At 46.5% G+C, this 12,807-nt stretch overlaps 9 protein-coding genes across 10 annotated transcripts; 4 read left to right on the plus strand and 5 right to left on the minus strand.

Annotated features, from left to right (window-relative positions):
- Positions 1 to 34: 34 nt before the first annotated feature.
- Positions 35 to 295, plus strand: RB195_018832 (uncharacterized protein; the record flags this gene model as incomplete). Its single annotated transcript, XM_064186435.1, has 1 exon — positions 35 to 295. One exon carries the CDS (start codon positions 35 to 37, stop codon positions 293 to 295), a length of 261 nt encoding a protein of 86 aa, XP_064042316.1.
- Positions 296 to 398: 103 nt separating this feature from the next.
- Positions 399 to 1,028, plus strand: RB195_018833 (uncharacterized protein; the record flags this gene model as incomplete). Its single annotated transcript, XM_013440567.2, has 1 exon — positions 399 to 1,028. The coding sequence occupies one exon, from the start codon at positions 399 to 401 to the stop codon at positions 1,026 to 1,028; it is 630 nt and encodes a 209-aa protein (XP_013296021.2).
- Positions 1,029 to 1,135: 107 nt separating this feature from the next.
- On the plus strand, positions 1,136 to 2,855 carry RB195_018834 (uncharacterized protein; the record flags this gene model as incomplete). Of its 2 annotated transcripts, XM_064186437.1 has the most annotated exons (3): positions 1,136 to 1,722; positions 1,781 to 2,205; positions 2,338 to 2,855. In XM_064186437.1, the coding sequence occupies 3 exons, from the start codon at positions 1,136 to 1,138 to the stop codon at positions 2,853 to 2,855; spliced, it is 1,530 nt and encodes a 509-aa protein (XP_064042317.1). The 2 variants fall into 2 exon arrangements, with proteins under 2 accessions (XP_064042317.1, XP_064042318.1); XM_064186436.1 differs by lacking the exon at positions 2,338 to 2,855 and having other exon boundaries at positions 1,136 to 1,882.
- Positions 2,367 to 2,855, plus strand: RB195_018835 (uncharacterized protein; the record flags this gene model as incomplete). Its single annotated transcript, XM_064186438.1, has 1 exon — positions 2,367 to 2,855. One exon carries the CDS (start codon positions 2,367 to 2,369, stop codon positions 2,853 to 2,855), a length of 489 nt encoding a protein of 162 aa, XP_064042319.1.
- Positions 2,856 to 6,948: 4,093 nt separating this feature from the next.
- Positions 6,949 to 7,251, minus strand: RB195_018836 (uncharacterized protein; the record flags this gene model as incomplete). The annotated part of the gene is made up of 1 exon (XM_064186439.1): positions 6,949 to 7,251. The coding sequence occupies one exon, from the start codon at positions 7,249 to 7,251 to the stop codon at positions 6,949 to 6,951; it is 303 nt and encodes a 100-aa protein (XP_064042320.1).
- Positions 7,252 to 7,289: 38 nt separating this feature from the next.
- RB195_018837 (uncharacterized protein) lies at positions 7,290 to 8,315 on the minus strand (the record flags this gene model as incomplete). Its single annotated transcript, XM_064186440.1, has 1 exon — positions 7,290 to 8,315. One exon carries the CDS (start codon positions 8,313 to 8,315, stop codon positions 7,290 to 7,292), a length of 1,026 nt encoding a protein of 341 aa, XP_064042321.1.
- Positions 8,316 to 8,516: 201 nt separating this feature from the next.
- Positions 8,517 to 8,777, minus strand: RB195_018838 (uncharacterized protein; the record flags this gene model as incomplete). The annotated part of the gene is made up of 1 exon (XM_064186441.1): positions 8,517 to 8,777. One exon carries the CDS (start codon positions 8,775 to 8,777, stop codon positions 8,517 to 8,519), a length of 261 nt encoding a protein of 86 aa, XP_064042322.1.
- A 173-nt stretch (positions 8,778 to 8,950) lies between these two features.
- RB195_018839 (uncharacterized protein) lies at positions 8,951 to 9,346 on the minus strand (the record flags this gene model as incomplete). Its single annotated transcript, XM_064186442.1, has 1 exon — positions 8,951 to 9,346. One exon carries the CDS (start codon positions 9,344 to 9,346, stop codon positions 8,951 to 8,953), a length of 396 nt encoding a protein of 131 aa, XP_064042324.1.
- Positions 8,951 to 10,142, minus strand: RB195_018840 (uncharacterized protein; the record flags this gene model as incomplete). Its single annotated transcript, XM_064186443.1, has 2 exons — positions 8,951 to 9,548; positions 9,883 to 10,142. 2 exons carry the CDS (start codon positions 10,140 to 10,142, stop codon positions 8,951 to 8,953), a joined length of 858 nt encoding a protein of 285 aa, XP_064042323.1.
- Between the last annotated feature and the right edge of the window lie 2,665 nt (positions 10,143 to 12,807).

Here is a 12,807-nt window from a genome sequence, read left to right on the forward strand (position 1 = left end):
CGCGGACCAAAAGCGACCTTGTGCCTGCCCAGAGATGCAGGTGGATTCAGGGGATGGACTCCCTGTTTCTGCTGAGCCAGGACTGACTCATGACATCCTTGCATCCCGCACGTCGGTCCGGCCAAAAGCCTGCAATCAAGTGACTGGGAGGTGCAAGGGAGGCGGTTTGGAGTCGCCTCCAACAAATAAGCTCCACATGTCCACTCCAGAAGAACGAAAGTTCTCCCAGAAACTCATGGGACTAGAGGCTTGCAACCTGCCCATGGGTTTTAAAATTTTACGCAAAACACAGTAATAGAAAAGAGTCTCCTGATTCCGGAGAAAAGCCTGGTACAGTAGCGCCAGGTAGGACGGGGTTGCAGGAGTCATGTAGGCTAAGGAAACGGAAAAGGACTAGGATGGCGATCTGTACTTATAACACACGTACGCTTGCATCGGAAGCGGCCATCGAAGATCTGATGATGCAAGCTAAGAAGATCAAGTACGACGTCATTGGACTAACCGAGACGAGACGACGTCACCCTCTCAACGCCGTATATGAAAGTGGAGAAGAACTTATCTTAGGAACATGCGACAGTAGAGGTGTCGGTGGATTTGGCGTCCTCGTCAACACGAGTATGGCAAAGAACATCGATTCTTTTGAACAACTTACGACCCGAATCGGACGTCTGCGGATGAGAAGATGTGGCCCTACACCAGCTTTGACTATCTTCGTCGCTTACGCTCCAACATCAAGCTACGAAGAAGAAGAAGTCGAAGCTTTTTATATGGACCTGGAGAAGTTCTACCGAGAAGATCATGCCTTCTACAAGGTCATAATTGGCGATTTCAACGCCAAAGTTGGCCCAAGAAGAACGCCGGAGGAACTTCACATCGGGACCCACGGCCTACAATGGAATGACCAGGGGGAGAGGCTCTCCGAGTTCATCATGACGACTAAGACCATCCATGGGAACTCGCAATTCCAGAACCCTCCTCTCTACGCTGGACGTGGGAGTCACCCGGTGGAGGGTACCGTAATGAAATAGACCACATCATCGTCAATAAAAGGTTCTGCCTGACGGACGTCGGTGTTGTACCAAAGTTCTATACGGGATCGGACCATCGCCTCCTCCGAGGAAGATTTTCCTTCACAATGAGAGCAGAGAAAGCCGCCAAGTTCAGAGAGAGAAATCCCAGGACTACCATCAACTGGGATCTCTTCGCTATGTTAGCCGGCTTTTGGGAAGATTCCGCAATGGACAACATCGACGAGGAATATGACCGGCTCGTTGAACACCTTCACGACTGCGCGAAGAAGGCTGAGAGTTCTAAAACCACCAAGAGATGCCTGTCTCTTGAAACTCTTGAGCTGATACGCCAGCGTCGAGCAGCACGAGCCGCAGGGAACCAAAAACTCACGTCCGAGCTCGCAAGGCTTTGCAGAGAGGCGATAAAGGAAGACCTTAAAGAGAGAAGAGCAGAAGTGCTGGCTGAAGCTGCAGAGGCGGGGAAAAGCATCCGCTATGCCCGTCGAGACTTCGCCAGTCGCAAGACGAGGATGACTGCTCTCCGGAACCCAAAGGGAACAGCCATTGCATCGAGAAGGGGGATGGAGAAAATCATCTACGACTTCTACTCTGATCTCTTCGACAGCCATGTCCACTTACCTCCTCACCATCTGAAAGAAGATGGACAAGTCATTCCAGAGGTTCTCCCGTCCGAAATACGACATGCTATCATGTCAGTAAGAAATCGTACGGCACCCGGTCCCGACAGAATAAGACCAGAACACTTGAAGAGATTTCCGCCAGTACACATCAACATCCTGGCGAGGCTCTTTACACGTTATCTGTCGGAATGCAAGGTTCCTAAACACCAGCAAGACCGTGTTGTTGTATAAAACGGGAGATCCACATGACATCGGCAACTATCGCCCAATCTGCCTACTGTCCGTCATCTACAAGCTCTTTACAAGAGTAATCCCTAATACGATTGAAAAAGTCTTGGATGAAGGACAGCCATGCGAGCAAACAGGGTTTCGAAAAGGATTCAGCACGATTTACCACATTCACACTGTTTCGAAACTCATCGAGGTATCACGAGAGTACAAGATGCCGCTCTGTCTCACCTTCATCGACTTAAAGAAGGCCTTCGACTCAGTTGAGACGGAAGCGGTCGTGGAAGCCTTGCACAACCGTCGGCGTCCCTACTCAGTACATAAAGGTACTTCGAGAGTTGTACAGTAACTTCACGACCGGAATTTCGCCATTCTACAAGAACATCATCATTGACGTGAAGAGGGGGGTCCGACAGGGTGATATAATTTCACCCAAAATATTCACAGCCACCTTCGAGAACGCAATGCGAAGTTGGAATGGGACGACATGGGAGTGAAAGTCGACCGTCGGCAGCTACACCATTTGCGCTTTCCTGATGACATCGTACTGATAACACATAGCATCAGCCAAGCGGAAAGAATGCTGACCGAATTCGACGAAACATGTGGATGCATCGGTCTTCGGCTGAATCTAGACAAGACGATGTTCATGCGGAACGGATGGGTTTCGGATGCCCCATTCACGCTCAACGGAACGAATATATCCGAATGCACCAGCTACGTTTATCTGGGTCGGGAACTGAACATGATGAACGACCTGACCTCCGAGCTGGGCAGGAGGAGACGAGCGGCTTGGGGAGCGTACAAGAGCATCGAGGATGTAATGAAGAAGACCTATGCTTCGGAAGCCTGGGCATTTCGCAAACAGGAAGAAAACGCGGTGAGCGTCATTGAACGCGCAATTGAGAGAGTGATGCTAGGAGTATCCCGCTTCACGCAAGTCAGGGACGGGATTCGAAGTCCTCTCCTACGTTAGCGATCGAAGATTAGAGACGCCGCCGCGTTTGCCAAGGAAAGTAAAATAAGGTGGGCCGGACACGTGATGTGCTTTAACGACAACCGTTGGACCAGAGCCGTGAGCGACTGGGTTCCCCACGATATTAAGCGCACTACAGGAAGACCGCCGACCCGATGGTCAGATTTCTTCACGAAGTCCTTTAAAGAAAAGTATGATGCTCTCCGTGTCCCACGCGAAAGGAGGAACCGCTGGGCTACTCTGGCACGCGATTGGGACAAATGGAAGAATTACTGACGCCCGCTCGACCTGTTCGAAGATCAACGGGAGTAAAGGTGATCAAGGTGATTAGTGAAGGCGAGCGAAGCAAACAGCACAGAAAGTCTGAAGTCCGGCTTCAGCCGGACGCTCAGACTGGTATATAATAACGGGCTTATTCTGTCACGTATGTGTGTGTGTGTGTGTGTGTGTGTGTGTGTGTGTGTGTGTGTGTGTGTGTGTGTGTGTGTGTGTGTGTGTGTGTGTGTGTGTGTGTGTGTGTGTGTGTGTGTGTGTGTCAGTCACGAAATTCAGAAAGGGGGGTGCGACGGGTCCACCGGCGCCAGATACGTATAGGAGGGGCTGCGACGGATACACCGGTGCCAGATACCTATAGAAGGGTGTGAGACGGGTCCACCGGCGTCGGGTTGGTGCACCGGCGCCAGAGAGCTAGAAAATGGGCTGCGACTGGTCCCGCGGTGTCGGATTGGTGCGTTGGCGCCAGATACCTATAACGTGGGGTGAGACGGGTCCACCGGCGTCGGATTGGTGCGCCGGCGCCAGATTGGTATAAAAGGGGGTATGATGGGCCCACCCGGCGTCGGGTCGGCGCGCTGGCGCTAGATAGCTATAACGTGGGGTGCGACGGGTCCCACGGCGTCGGATTGGTGCGCAATAACTTCGCGTGCATGTTGCAAAAGATAAATGGTTAAAGCCGTTTCATAGCCGTGGCCACTGGGCGCGTTGCTTTTCACCTTCATGACTCCTCCGCGTATCTATTTCTTTCTTCGTTCACCTCAAGTTGGTAGCATGCCGTTATCAGAAAGTGGAAACGCGCATGAAAACGGCTGCTTAAATAGTAGCAGGATGTTTATGTGATCTAACGTGGAACGTTATCTTTATCAGTAGGGTGATGTCTTTCACGATATTTTATGCCAAAACACCATTCTTTGATAACCGTTTGTAGAAAACAGGAGAAAAACCCATATTTCGCAAGATACTTTTGAATATTGTCTATAATATATTGATAAGGAGTGTTTGAAGATGAAGCTCGATTGTTCTGCAAATGTAGAACCGACACGTTTAGAAAGAAGACTATGAAATCTTTCTCATTTAGTTATAATATAAAAAACGGAAGAAGGATTGACGGAGATACACAAGTCCAATTTCATAGAACTAATAACACTAATATTAATTTTCGTTGCTCAGTGAAAGCGAGCGAAGCAAACACCACAGAAAGTCTGAAGTCCGGCTTTAGCCGGACGCTCAGACTAGTATTCTATAATCTATAAAATTATCTAGTACTACGTAATGTTTTGCGGTGCTTATCATGCCATCCTCCATTAACTAGTACCCACCGCACACGCCCTTACGACCCGTGCTCTTGTGACCCCCTCCCGTTACGACTCCCGATGGGAAAATCCCATCAGACACTTGACTCTGAACAATATATTTAGCAGAGCAGTGTCATGAACTGGAAGCAGCCTGAATAGAATTCCCGGTCTAGAAAGCTGAAATAAAGTTTAGCCGGTATTTGGTGTCAGCAACTACTTTCGTGATGGACCCACTGATTTCATATCTGAAATCAGTTGTACATTAATTCCAGTTCACATACTGTAGGCTACTAAAAGATGAGTGGATAGACTCAAAGAAGGAATGAAAAAGATGGCAAGGAAGACTGGCTCTACCAAGCGTTGGATTCTCGTGAGCAATGAAAGGATTGAAGGTGAGCTTTACTATAATCAGAGAAGCGAATGAATACTAAATTTGCAGAGTTCTTCAACGCTTTGTAAGGTATGCATTTTCCTAGCGTGTGCACGTCAATTTTCCGGGATGTTTGAGAAGGCTTGATGATTTCCATGAATCTTCTTACCTAATACCATAAAAGGAAATGATCTCTTTTTACATGCAACATCTTAGACGATAACTACATGATGCTTCTCTCCTTTTGAAGATTATAATCACGAACCTTTGATGAAGAGAGCGAGGGTGGTAGATCGAAGGTGGTACATGGTTGCGAAAAATAACCTATAGTTTATAGCTTATCACAAAATGCAGAATCTATCTGTGTACATGCACACACAAATGGGAAAAACAGGGATGTTGAAGGAGCAATGGCTTCAGTGCGACAATCTACAGCTTACACTTGTCTTAAAAGAACATAGTCTAATCTTGAAACTTGTATCCAGCGTGAATAACTTGTTCTCAGCCACTTTTTCCTCTTCCGGTCATGTTTTAAGTATCGTCCTTATCCACCATCTCCTTTGAAATAAATATAGATCTGATTTCGCAAGTACATCTTAGGACGACGACCAGGACGGTCTTACATTTTTTTAGTAGATCACAACCATGCATATGGTGATATGAATGCTCGAAGAGCAGCACTGATTGTTTACTGACCAGTCTGAAGTCCGGCTAAAGCCAGTCTTCAGACTTTCTGTGGAGTTCGCTTCACTCACCTTCACTGATCGACGCAAATTAATATTAGTGCCGTTTTCTGTGAAACTAGACTTCAAACACTCTTTATCAATATATCGTAGACAAAATTCAAAGGCATTACTCGAAATATGGGTTTTCCTCCTGTTTCTACCCCTCCCCCTTCCCCCCACCCCAACACTTATCAAAGAATGATGCTTTAGCATAAAATGACGTGAAGGACATCATCCTCCTGATAAAGATAACGTTCTACGTCAGATATTAGTGTACGATGTAACACACAATTTAAGGACATTCATTTATATGAAAGGATGCAACACAACAATCGGAGAAAAATGAATGGCTAACAACGGTTCAGAGATGGGAATGGTCCATATGGCGTCCTTACGCTTTTGAAAATCTAAACATGTAAAACTGGTTCGTGTATTTTATTTTTTGGTTCATATATTCTTTTTACAACAAATTGAAAACTAGTAAAAATTTTGCTACTTTCCAGAAAATCTCAGCGAAAAAAAAAATTGTTTTTTTCTGGTCGCCAGTGCAAGTGAAATGACTGGAAAGGTCTATATATTGATATAATTAGGCTGGAATAGTGGATATTTATCTATATTTTTTTTAAATCTATTTATTTAAGCATCAGTTGTGCAGCAAAAAACGGAAGCATATCATGTCCCAGTCAAAATGAAGCTGTTATTGTTAGAATATTTTTGTGAAGGCCTTGACTTGTTGCGCTTCCTGTTCATGCATCCGTGGTCTCAGTTTTCCTCCAACTTTCCGTCTCTCTTCTCTCTGTACTTTTTTACATTTTCGTGGAATGTGTGCTCTAGTCTCTAGTGTAAGAACAACTCCCATCAAAGATGGGTTGAACGAACCCATCTTTGATGGGAGTTGTTCTTACAAGATTTTGATTCGATGAACGAACAACACACATACTTACATACTATCAGAATTGCATACAGATAGAAGTGCGTGTTCTCACTCCTTCCCCTAGGCTTGTTATAAAAGTGAACTTGGGGCACTTGCAGCAACAGACTTGCTTCTTTAGAATGTTCTCTTTCTTTGACGACTTCAAGAAGGTTCATCTAAGTTTATTTTTACTACATTCGAGTACTAGTCGAGAGGATATCTACTTAGATACTTAGATGGCCCATTTTCACTGGACGTGCGAGCCCCAGCATCTCTTTGTTTCGTTTCGTTCCCTCGCCATTGTCACCCAAAATGTTCTCAAGTTTCATGAGTGGCATTGACGAGGTCCTTGAGCCTTATCGAGCTGAGCTCTCAGCTGGCCCATCCGTGTAGCGAACACGTCACACCATCTCGTTGGCGGTCTCCCCCGAGGGCGTTTAGCATCTCTTAGGATCCACTCTAGCGTTCTCTTAGTCCATCTGTCGTCGATTCTTCTCAAGATGTGACCGGCCCATCATTGTTTTGCTTTCGATACATATTCCGCTGGGTCGCGAAGACGGGACATTCCTCTTAAGTCGGAGTTGCGAAGACCGGCTAGGTGTTGTGTACGCCGGTTAAACTTCAGAAGAAATCTCTCAAGGGCTCTGTGGGTGGTAAGTAGCTTCCTGGCCGTGGCCGCGGTGTCTATCCACGTCTCCGCTGCGTAACAGAGCGCTGGAAGAACTGTCGAGTCGAACAGATGGGCACGAAGATCTTGGTCCGTCAGCTGGTCCGTAGCTTCCCTGACGGCTGCAAATGCTACCCATGCTGCTCTCATTCTTCTATTCAGTTCTTCCTTCAAGTCGTTTTCCATGTTCATAGAACGTCCGAGGTATACGTATGACGAAGTTTCCACGATTTGGGAGCTTCAAGTTGTACTCCTCCGTCCTCGCAGTAGGCGGTCTTCATGAACTGTGTCTTCTTCCTGTTTATTCGCAGTCCTATTCTCTTTCCTGCTTCGTTCAATTCGTTGAACATCGTTTCTGCTTCATTGGTACTGCTCGAAAAGAGAACGATGTCGTCTGCGAAACGAAGGTTTGAGAGAAATCTTCCATCAACACGTAGGCCCCCTTCTTCCCAGGAACGTGGTTTCATTATCCATTGCAATACAGCCGTGAACAGCTTCGGCGATATAGTATCGCCTTGTCGTACCCCCTTTCCAATGGGTATGGTGAAAGGGCGGTGGAAAAGCTGTATACTAGTCGTGCATCGGTCGTAGCAATTGGCTAAGGTCCTCACATACACACCTTGATCGACCAGCGCTGACAGTACTGCATTAGTTTCTACACTGTTAAAGGCTTTCTCATAGACGACGAAGGTTAGAACAAGGAGTAGGCGGTATTCCCGGCAAACCTCTATGACCCTCGACACGGTCTGGATGTGGTCCATGCAGCCGAACCCCTGACGGAATCCAGCTTGTTCTTGAGGCTGGACTTCATCCAGCGTCCTAGATATGCGCATGAGGATGATTTTGGTGAATACTTTGTATAACACGCTCAGCAAGCATATCGGACGGTAGTTCCGAAGGTCCTCTCGGTCACCTTTCTTATGGATAAGAACGGTTCGCGAGGCCTTCCACTGGTCTGAGATCCTTTTTTTCTGAAGGTAGGATGTCATGTGCGCTGCTAAGATTACATGAAGCGGATGGCCACTAGCCCGAAGAAAGTCTGCTGATATAAAATCAGGTCCGGGGGCTGTGCCAGGTTTCATGCTCTTGATAGCGACTCGTACTTTCAAAGGGAGAATCCGTGGCGGAACTTCATCAGTGGGGAAGATCGGGCTTAACACAGGAGTTGATGAACGGAAAAGGTTCGAGTAGAACCTCTCCGTAATGACTTCCATCTCCCGACGAGAAGACGTGCGAGTCCCGTCTTCGCTCAGCAAGGTTGCTAGCGGAATATTAGATTCGCAGAAATCCCTGTGGCACTTCTTTAGACTCGTTCTTCTTTGTGCTGCTTCCAGAATCTTCTTCTGCCTATACTTCAAAAGATCCTCCTGCAACGCTTTTCTGCAGCTAGTGTTTGCTACTAACCGCTCAATGTGCTATGCATTCGGATCAAGCCTCAAAGTCCTTCTTCTTCCCAACAATTCTTCGGTGGTCTTCCAAATTCGATCCAAGTTTGTCGTGCGCGGCTTCGAGGCACGCTCAGCACAGGCTCGTAATCCTCTGAGCAGCATCTCGTAGTCCACGTTTAGGTCCTCCTCGATGTGCCAGTCACCTTGGGACAAGGAGTCTTCGAGTACGCAATCTTCGTAAACGACTTCTTTTCTCCCTCGTTGCCGATAGCAGATGTTCTTTTCCATCGTGTGGCTAAGTCGTATTTTCGCACGAAGGAGACGGTGATCAGAACCACTACAAAAGGATGGTACTACTGAGACGTCAAGTAGACACCACCTCCGGTTGGTGAGTATGTGGTCGATCTCCGCACGAGTCGCGCCATTGGGCGATTCCCATGTCCACCGACGATGATCTTTTTTCATGAAAAGAGAGTTCCCATGAAAGAGGCGAGCGGCGGACAACAGCCCGGCGAGACGATTGCCATTTTCATTCCGGTCCCCCAGTCCAAATCTTCCAATCCTATATTCCTCTTCTGTGGCATTTCCTCTCTGAAGTTGAAGTCTCCGACAACGAATGTGTAGAAGGACTTCTCATCGCGGACTACTTCCTCCAGCTCCTCGTGAAACGCGTCCAATTCGGAATCATCAGCTGCTGATGTTGGTGAGTAGCAGTTGATGATACTGATGGGTTTTTGGTGCAGAGGGCGGAGGCGAAGAATGGCCAGACGAGGTGACAGGATCTCGTGAGAATCGACAGGATGGACGACAGATGGGTGCACAACAAAACCAACACCGCCTAGTGTACCGTCATTCATCTGTTGTACGTCGCTCCTTCTGCACTTGGTCTCCTGCAGAGCAATCACGTGAAATTTGATACGCTCTGCAGCTCCGAGAAGGGCATGCAGGTCAGCGTCTGTGGACACTGTTCTTGCTTTGTAAGTATACAGTCTGAGACAGTCTCCTTGGCGAGTCGTGCGTGTGTCGCGTTGGTTCAGAATCAATGACGTTCTGAGCAACCTGAGATTTGATCGCCTTTCACCCTCTCGGTCGCCATACCGTCAGACGTCTGAGACGGCAGGGCCCAGTGTGCAGGGTACCGAGGCAGTGTATATGCTGGAGTGGCAAAAAGACTTTTCCCCAAATTAAGCAGACATGACACGGCGAGTTTAGCTTTCACCACAGGTCGTCGCCCAACATTTATGGATCAGGGAACCACCTTGTGACATTTTGCCAAGACGGTGGTGAATCTTAGCAGTGGTTTACTCTTAGCTAGGCTTCCGATTCCGAGAAGTCAGAATGTCGGATGTGTCGAACTCCTTCTCAGCTTGGGAGACCCCACCGGAGGACGAACCTCCGCTGTGCATCGCATTTCGACGCCCAGTTTCGCCTCCACGCCACTATGAAGCGGTAAACCGTTGTGGAGGCGAGAGGATATATATTCGGGACAAAACGACATGAGTCACGAGTGTAGTTGCGATGCATCTGCGCACGCGCTCGAAACGACGCGCTGAAGGCAGCGGTTGGAACCGAGGTGAGACCATCGCGAGCTGCAAAGGGTGGTGCAAGCAATTGTTTCACCACGCTTCTGGCTGCTACGCTCCGCTGAAGCATCTCGAGAGAAGCCGGGTGCGCAATTGTGTGCGTGTTTTATGTTGTTTTGACCCTACTATAGATGCTCCAATGACTGCTCACACATTTGTCTTACACTGAGACATATTTTCACTAAAATTACTCTCTATGTAGATCCCAGTTAAGTTTTAACAGTTGATCGCAAGATGTGTGATGTCAAAAAGTTCACTGTTGGCTTGACAATGGGCACCATTTGATCTCTCTCTCTCTCTCGTAGCCAAGTGGACACTTTAAGGGTAGAAGAAAAGTTTTCATTTCTTTTCTCTTCGTTCATTGATTGTCCGGAGGGGAGAGTAATGCATCGGAAACTCTACCAGTATGTAGTTTGCATAGATAAATGAACAGGGGAAATCTATGCCCTGAAAATAGGAGAAGTTATGTCCAAGGAATTATTGGTAATACATAAAGGTTATGTACGTGCAGATAATTAGATCCAGATGATGATAAAAACTACAGAAATGACAAATGTCTGGGAACAAAGAGTGTCAAAGGGCTTATTGTCTGGGAAATTTCACGATACGGTGTGATATATAGTAATGGTGTTGCTCGGATAACTTGTACAGACCATAAAAGTCAAAGGGAGGATCGAAGCATTTACTCAGATATTTTGCAGGAGTAACTTTTGTGTGTAATTCTACGAGATATTGTTGCAGTGCAACTAGTTTCGAATATCAGCATGTTCATCATTACATAAGGTGTTTTGATGGCATAGCATCTGCTTTCTATACATCACTTTGCTTCTATGTATACATGAATTAGCACAACAACGCCATATTTTGTCCGTGGTGATTGCGCATGATGTGTAGACCAGTTTAGCCAATTAATCACTCATCGATTGCACGTTGTTGGTGCGAGTGGAGCTTCCACGTTGTTATCTACATTTGCGCTCGTAAACAGCTTTCCGTCCCTTCTCCACAGCCGTTAGATCGCAACAATCATAAATGATATGATTATGTCATCATTTGAGATGTCAAGGTCTTCTTGCGCATCTTTTTTGATCTAGCGTTCACAGGATAGGGCAACAATTTACAAAACAACCTTCAGCTCTCCTAGAACTCAACCTCCCTCTCTTCCAAAAGAAATCGAGAGTTTGATTTTACTTCTGCAGAGTTTCACGTTCCATCGAGTATAGTCGGCGACTATGAGCGTGGTCACGTTCAATTCCACCTGCCATTCCACAAAAAAGCGTGAGAAACAGTGCAACTTTTACGCAACCAACTAATATAATACAAATAAGCGGCTGAAACTGCCCCACCTATACAGTCGCAGATTCGCTGCGGATTCCCATTGTTTTGTTACCCGCGATCAGTTGCATTATTGGGGACACCAGTGGAATAAGGCTTGTCTCACACGCGTTTTTCGGGATGATTAAGAACCTGACGTGAGCACACTCATGAGCGGGAGAGACAGCGTCAGCAGCCCATTCGTAGGAAAGTTTGCCTGTCAAGCTCATTCCTCACGTCGTTTTTCAGGACGATTAGCGGGAACTGAGTGTGAACGCACTCATGCTCGTAATCTGCACCTTTGACTCCACCTTTTCGTAAGGAAATGCCAACATCGTCAATTTCGTAGTATGCTACCTTCGAGCACTTGTCCTGTTCGCCGACCTATATACGATCCTTGGATGTCAGCAGATTCTACAACCAGTTTTGTGCTCTGAGAGCGTGTAACCACTCATACCAAAAGTGAAGATTAGAAAATATTGTATGTATGTATCAAGTCAGTGCCTTTATCCTCTCAGACAAGTCTACCATCAACTCATCTATCTGTGAGAAATGAGAGGCTTGGTTGACTCTATGGCGATTATGAACCATTGGCCCTGTTGCTGCAGACAAACCTCTTACTGGCAGCGCTACTTTTGTTAGGAATTATTTACGGGTCTCTGCTGTGCTCAGAATTCATAATTTGTCTCGCCACTAACTAATTTGAGCAGTTCAAAGAAACACTAGCAAATACGTCCCAGTATGATAATAACCTTTTCCTTCAACAAAACTATAAACCAGAAAAGGATGGCTTTATGACCTCATTCATTCATCACGGCATATTCGTGATGTAGATCTATCGATTGTGGATCATTTCCCCTTTGCTGGGGTCTAGAAAATCTTGATGTTCTCTGAAATAGTACTTAGTTCTCCGACATAGACTGCAAGCAGAGAAAACATGAAATAACTCAATGAGTATAGATAGCCCATGGAATGGATTAAGAGCAACGTAATGAGAGGCCAGTCCGCAGCCTTTGTTCCACCTATTTTCTTCATTCGTGGAGGTGTTTCACAATTCCGCCGTGATACTTGCAAACTCCGCCATGATAGTATCCAGAAGTTCCTAGCTGTGATTCTTGTAAACCCTACATGGATTATGTCCACGCTTGCCGAGATTTTAAAGGCAATGTTCGAGGGAGTTTTCGTCAACGATGGACGTTTTCGGCGATAAATAAGCACTGCAGTTTAGAAAGGTGATTCTACAGTTTTCCGAAGTCCACAAATCCATAAATTTGAGAAATCAAGAGCACTCACTCTGCATAACGTCCACGAAAACGTCCGCGAAAACACATTCGACAAACTAACTTATACGCCGTCACAAAATAAAGAATGTCTCAACAAACGCTACTTTTATGCAAGTTATCAACAGATTTCCATTTAGCAGT

Source organism: Necator americanus, chromosome II, assembly GCF_031761385.1.
Source record: "Necator americanus strain Aroian chromosome II, whole genome shotgun sequence".
Lineage (NCBI taxonomy): Eukaryota > Metazoa > Nematoda > Chromadorea > Rhabditida > Ancylostomatidae > Necator > Necator americanus.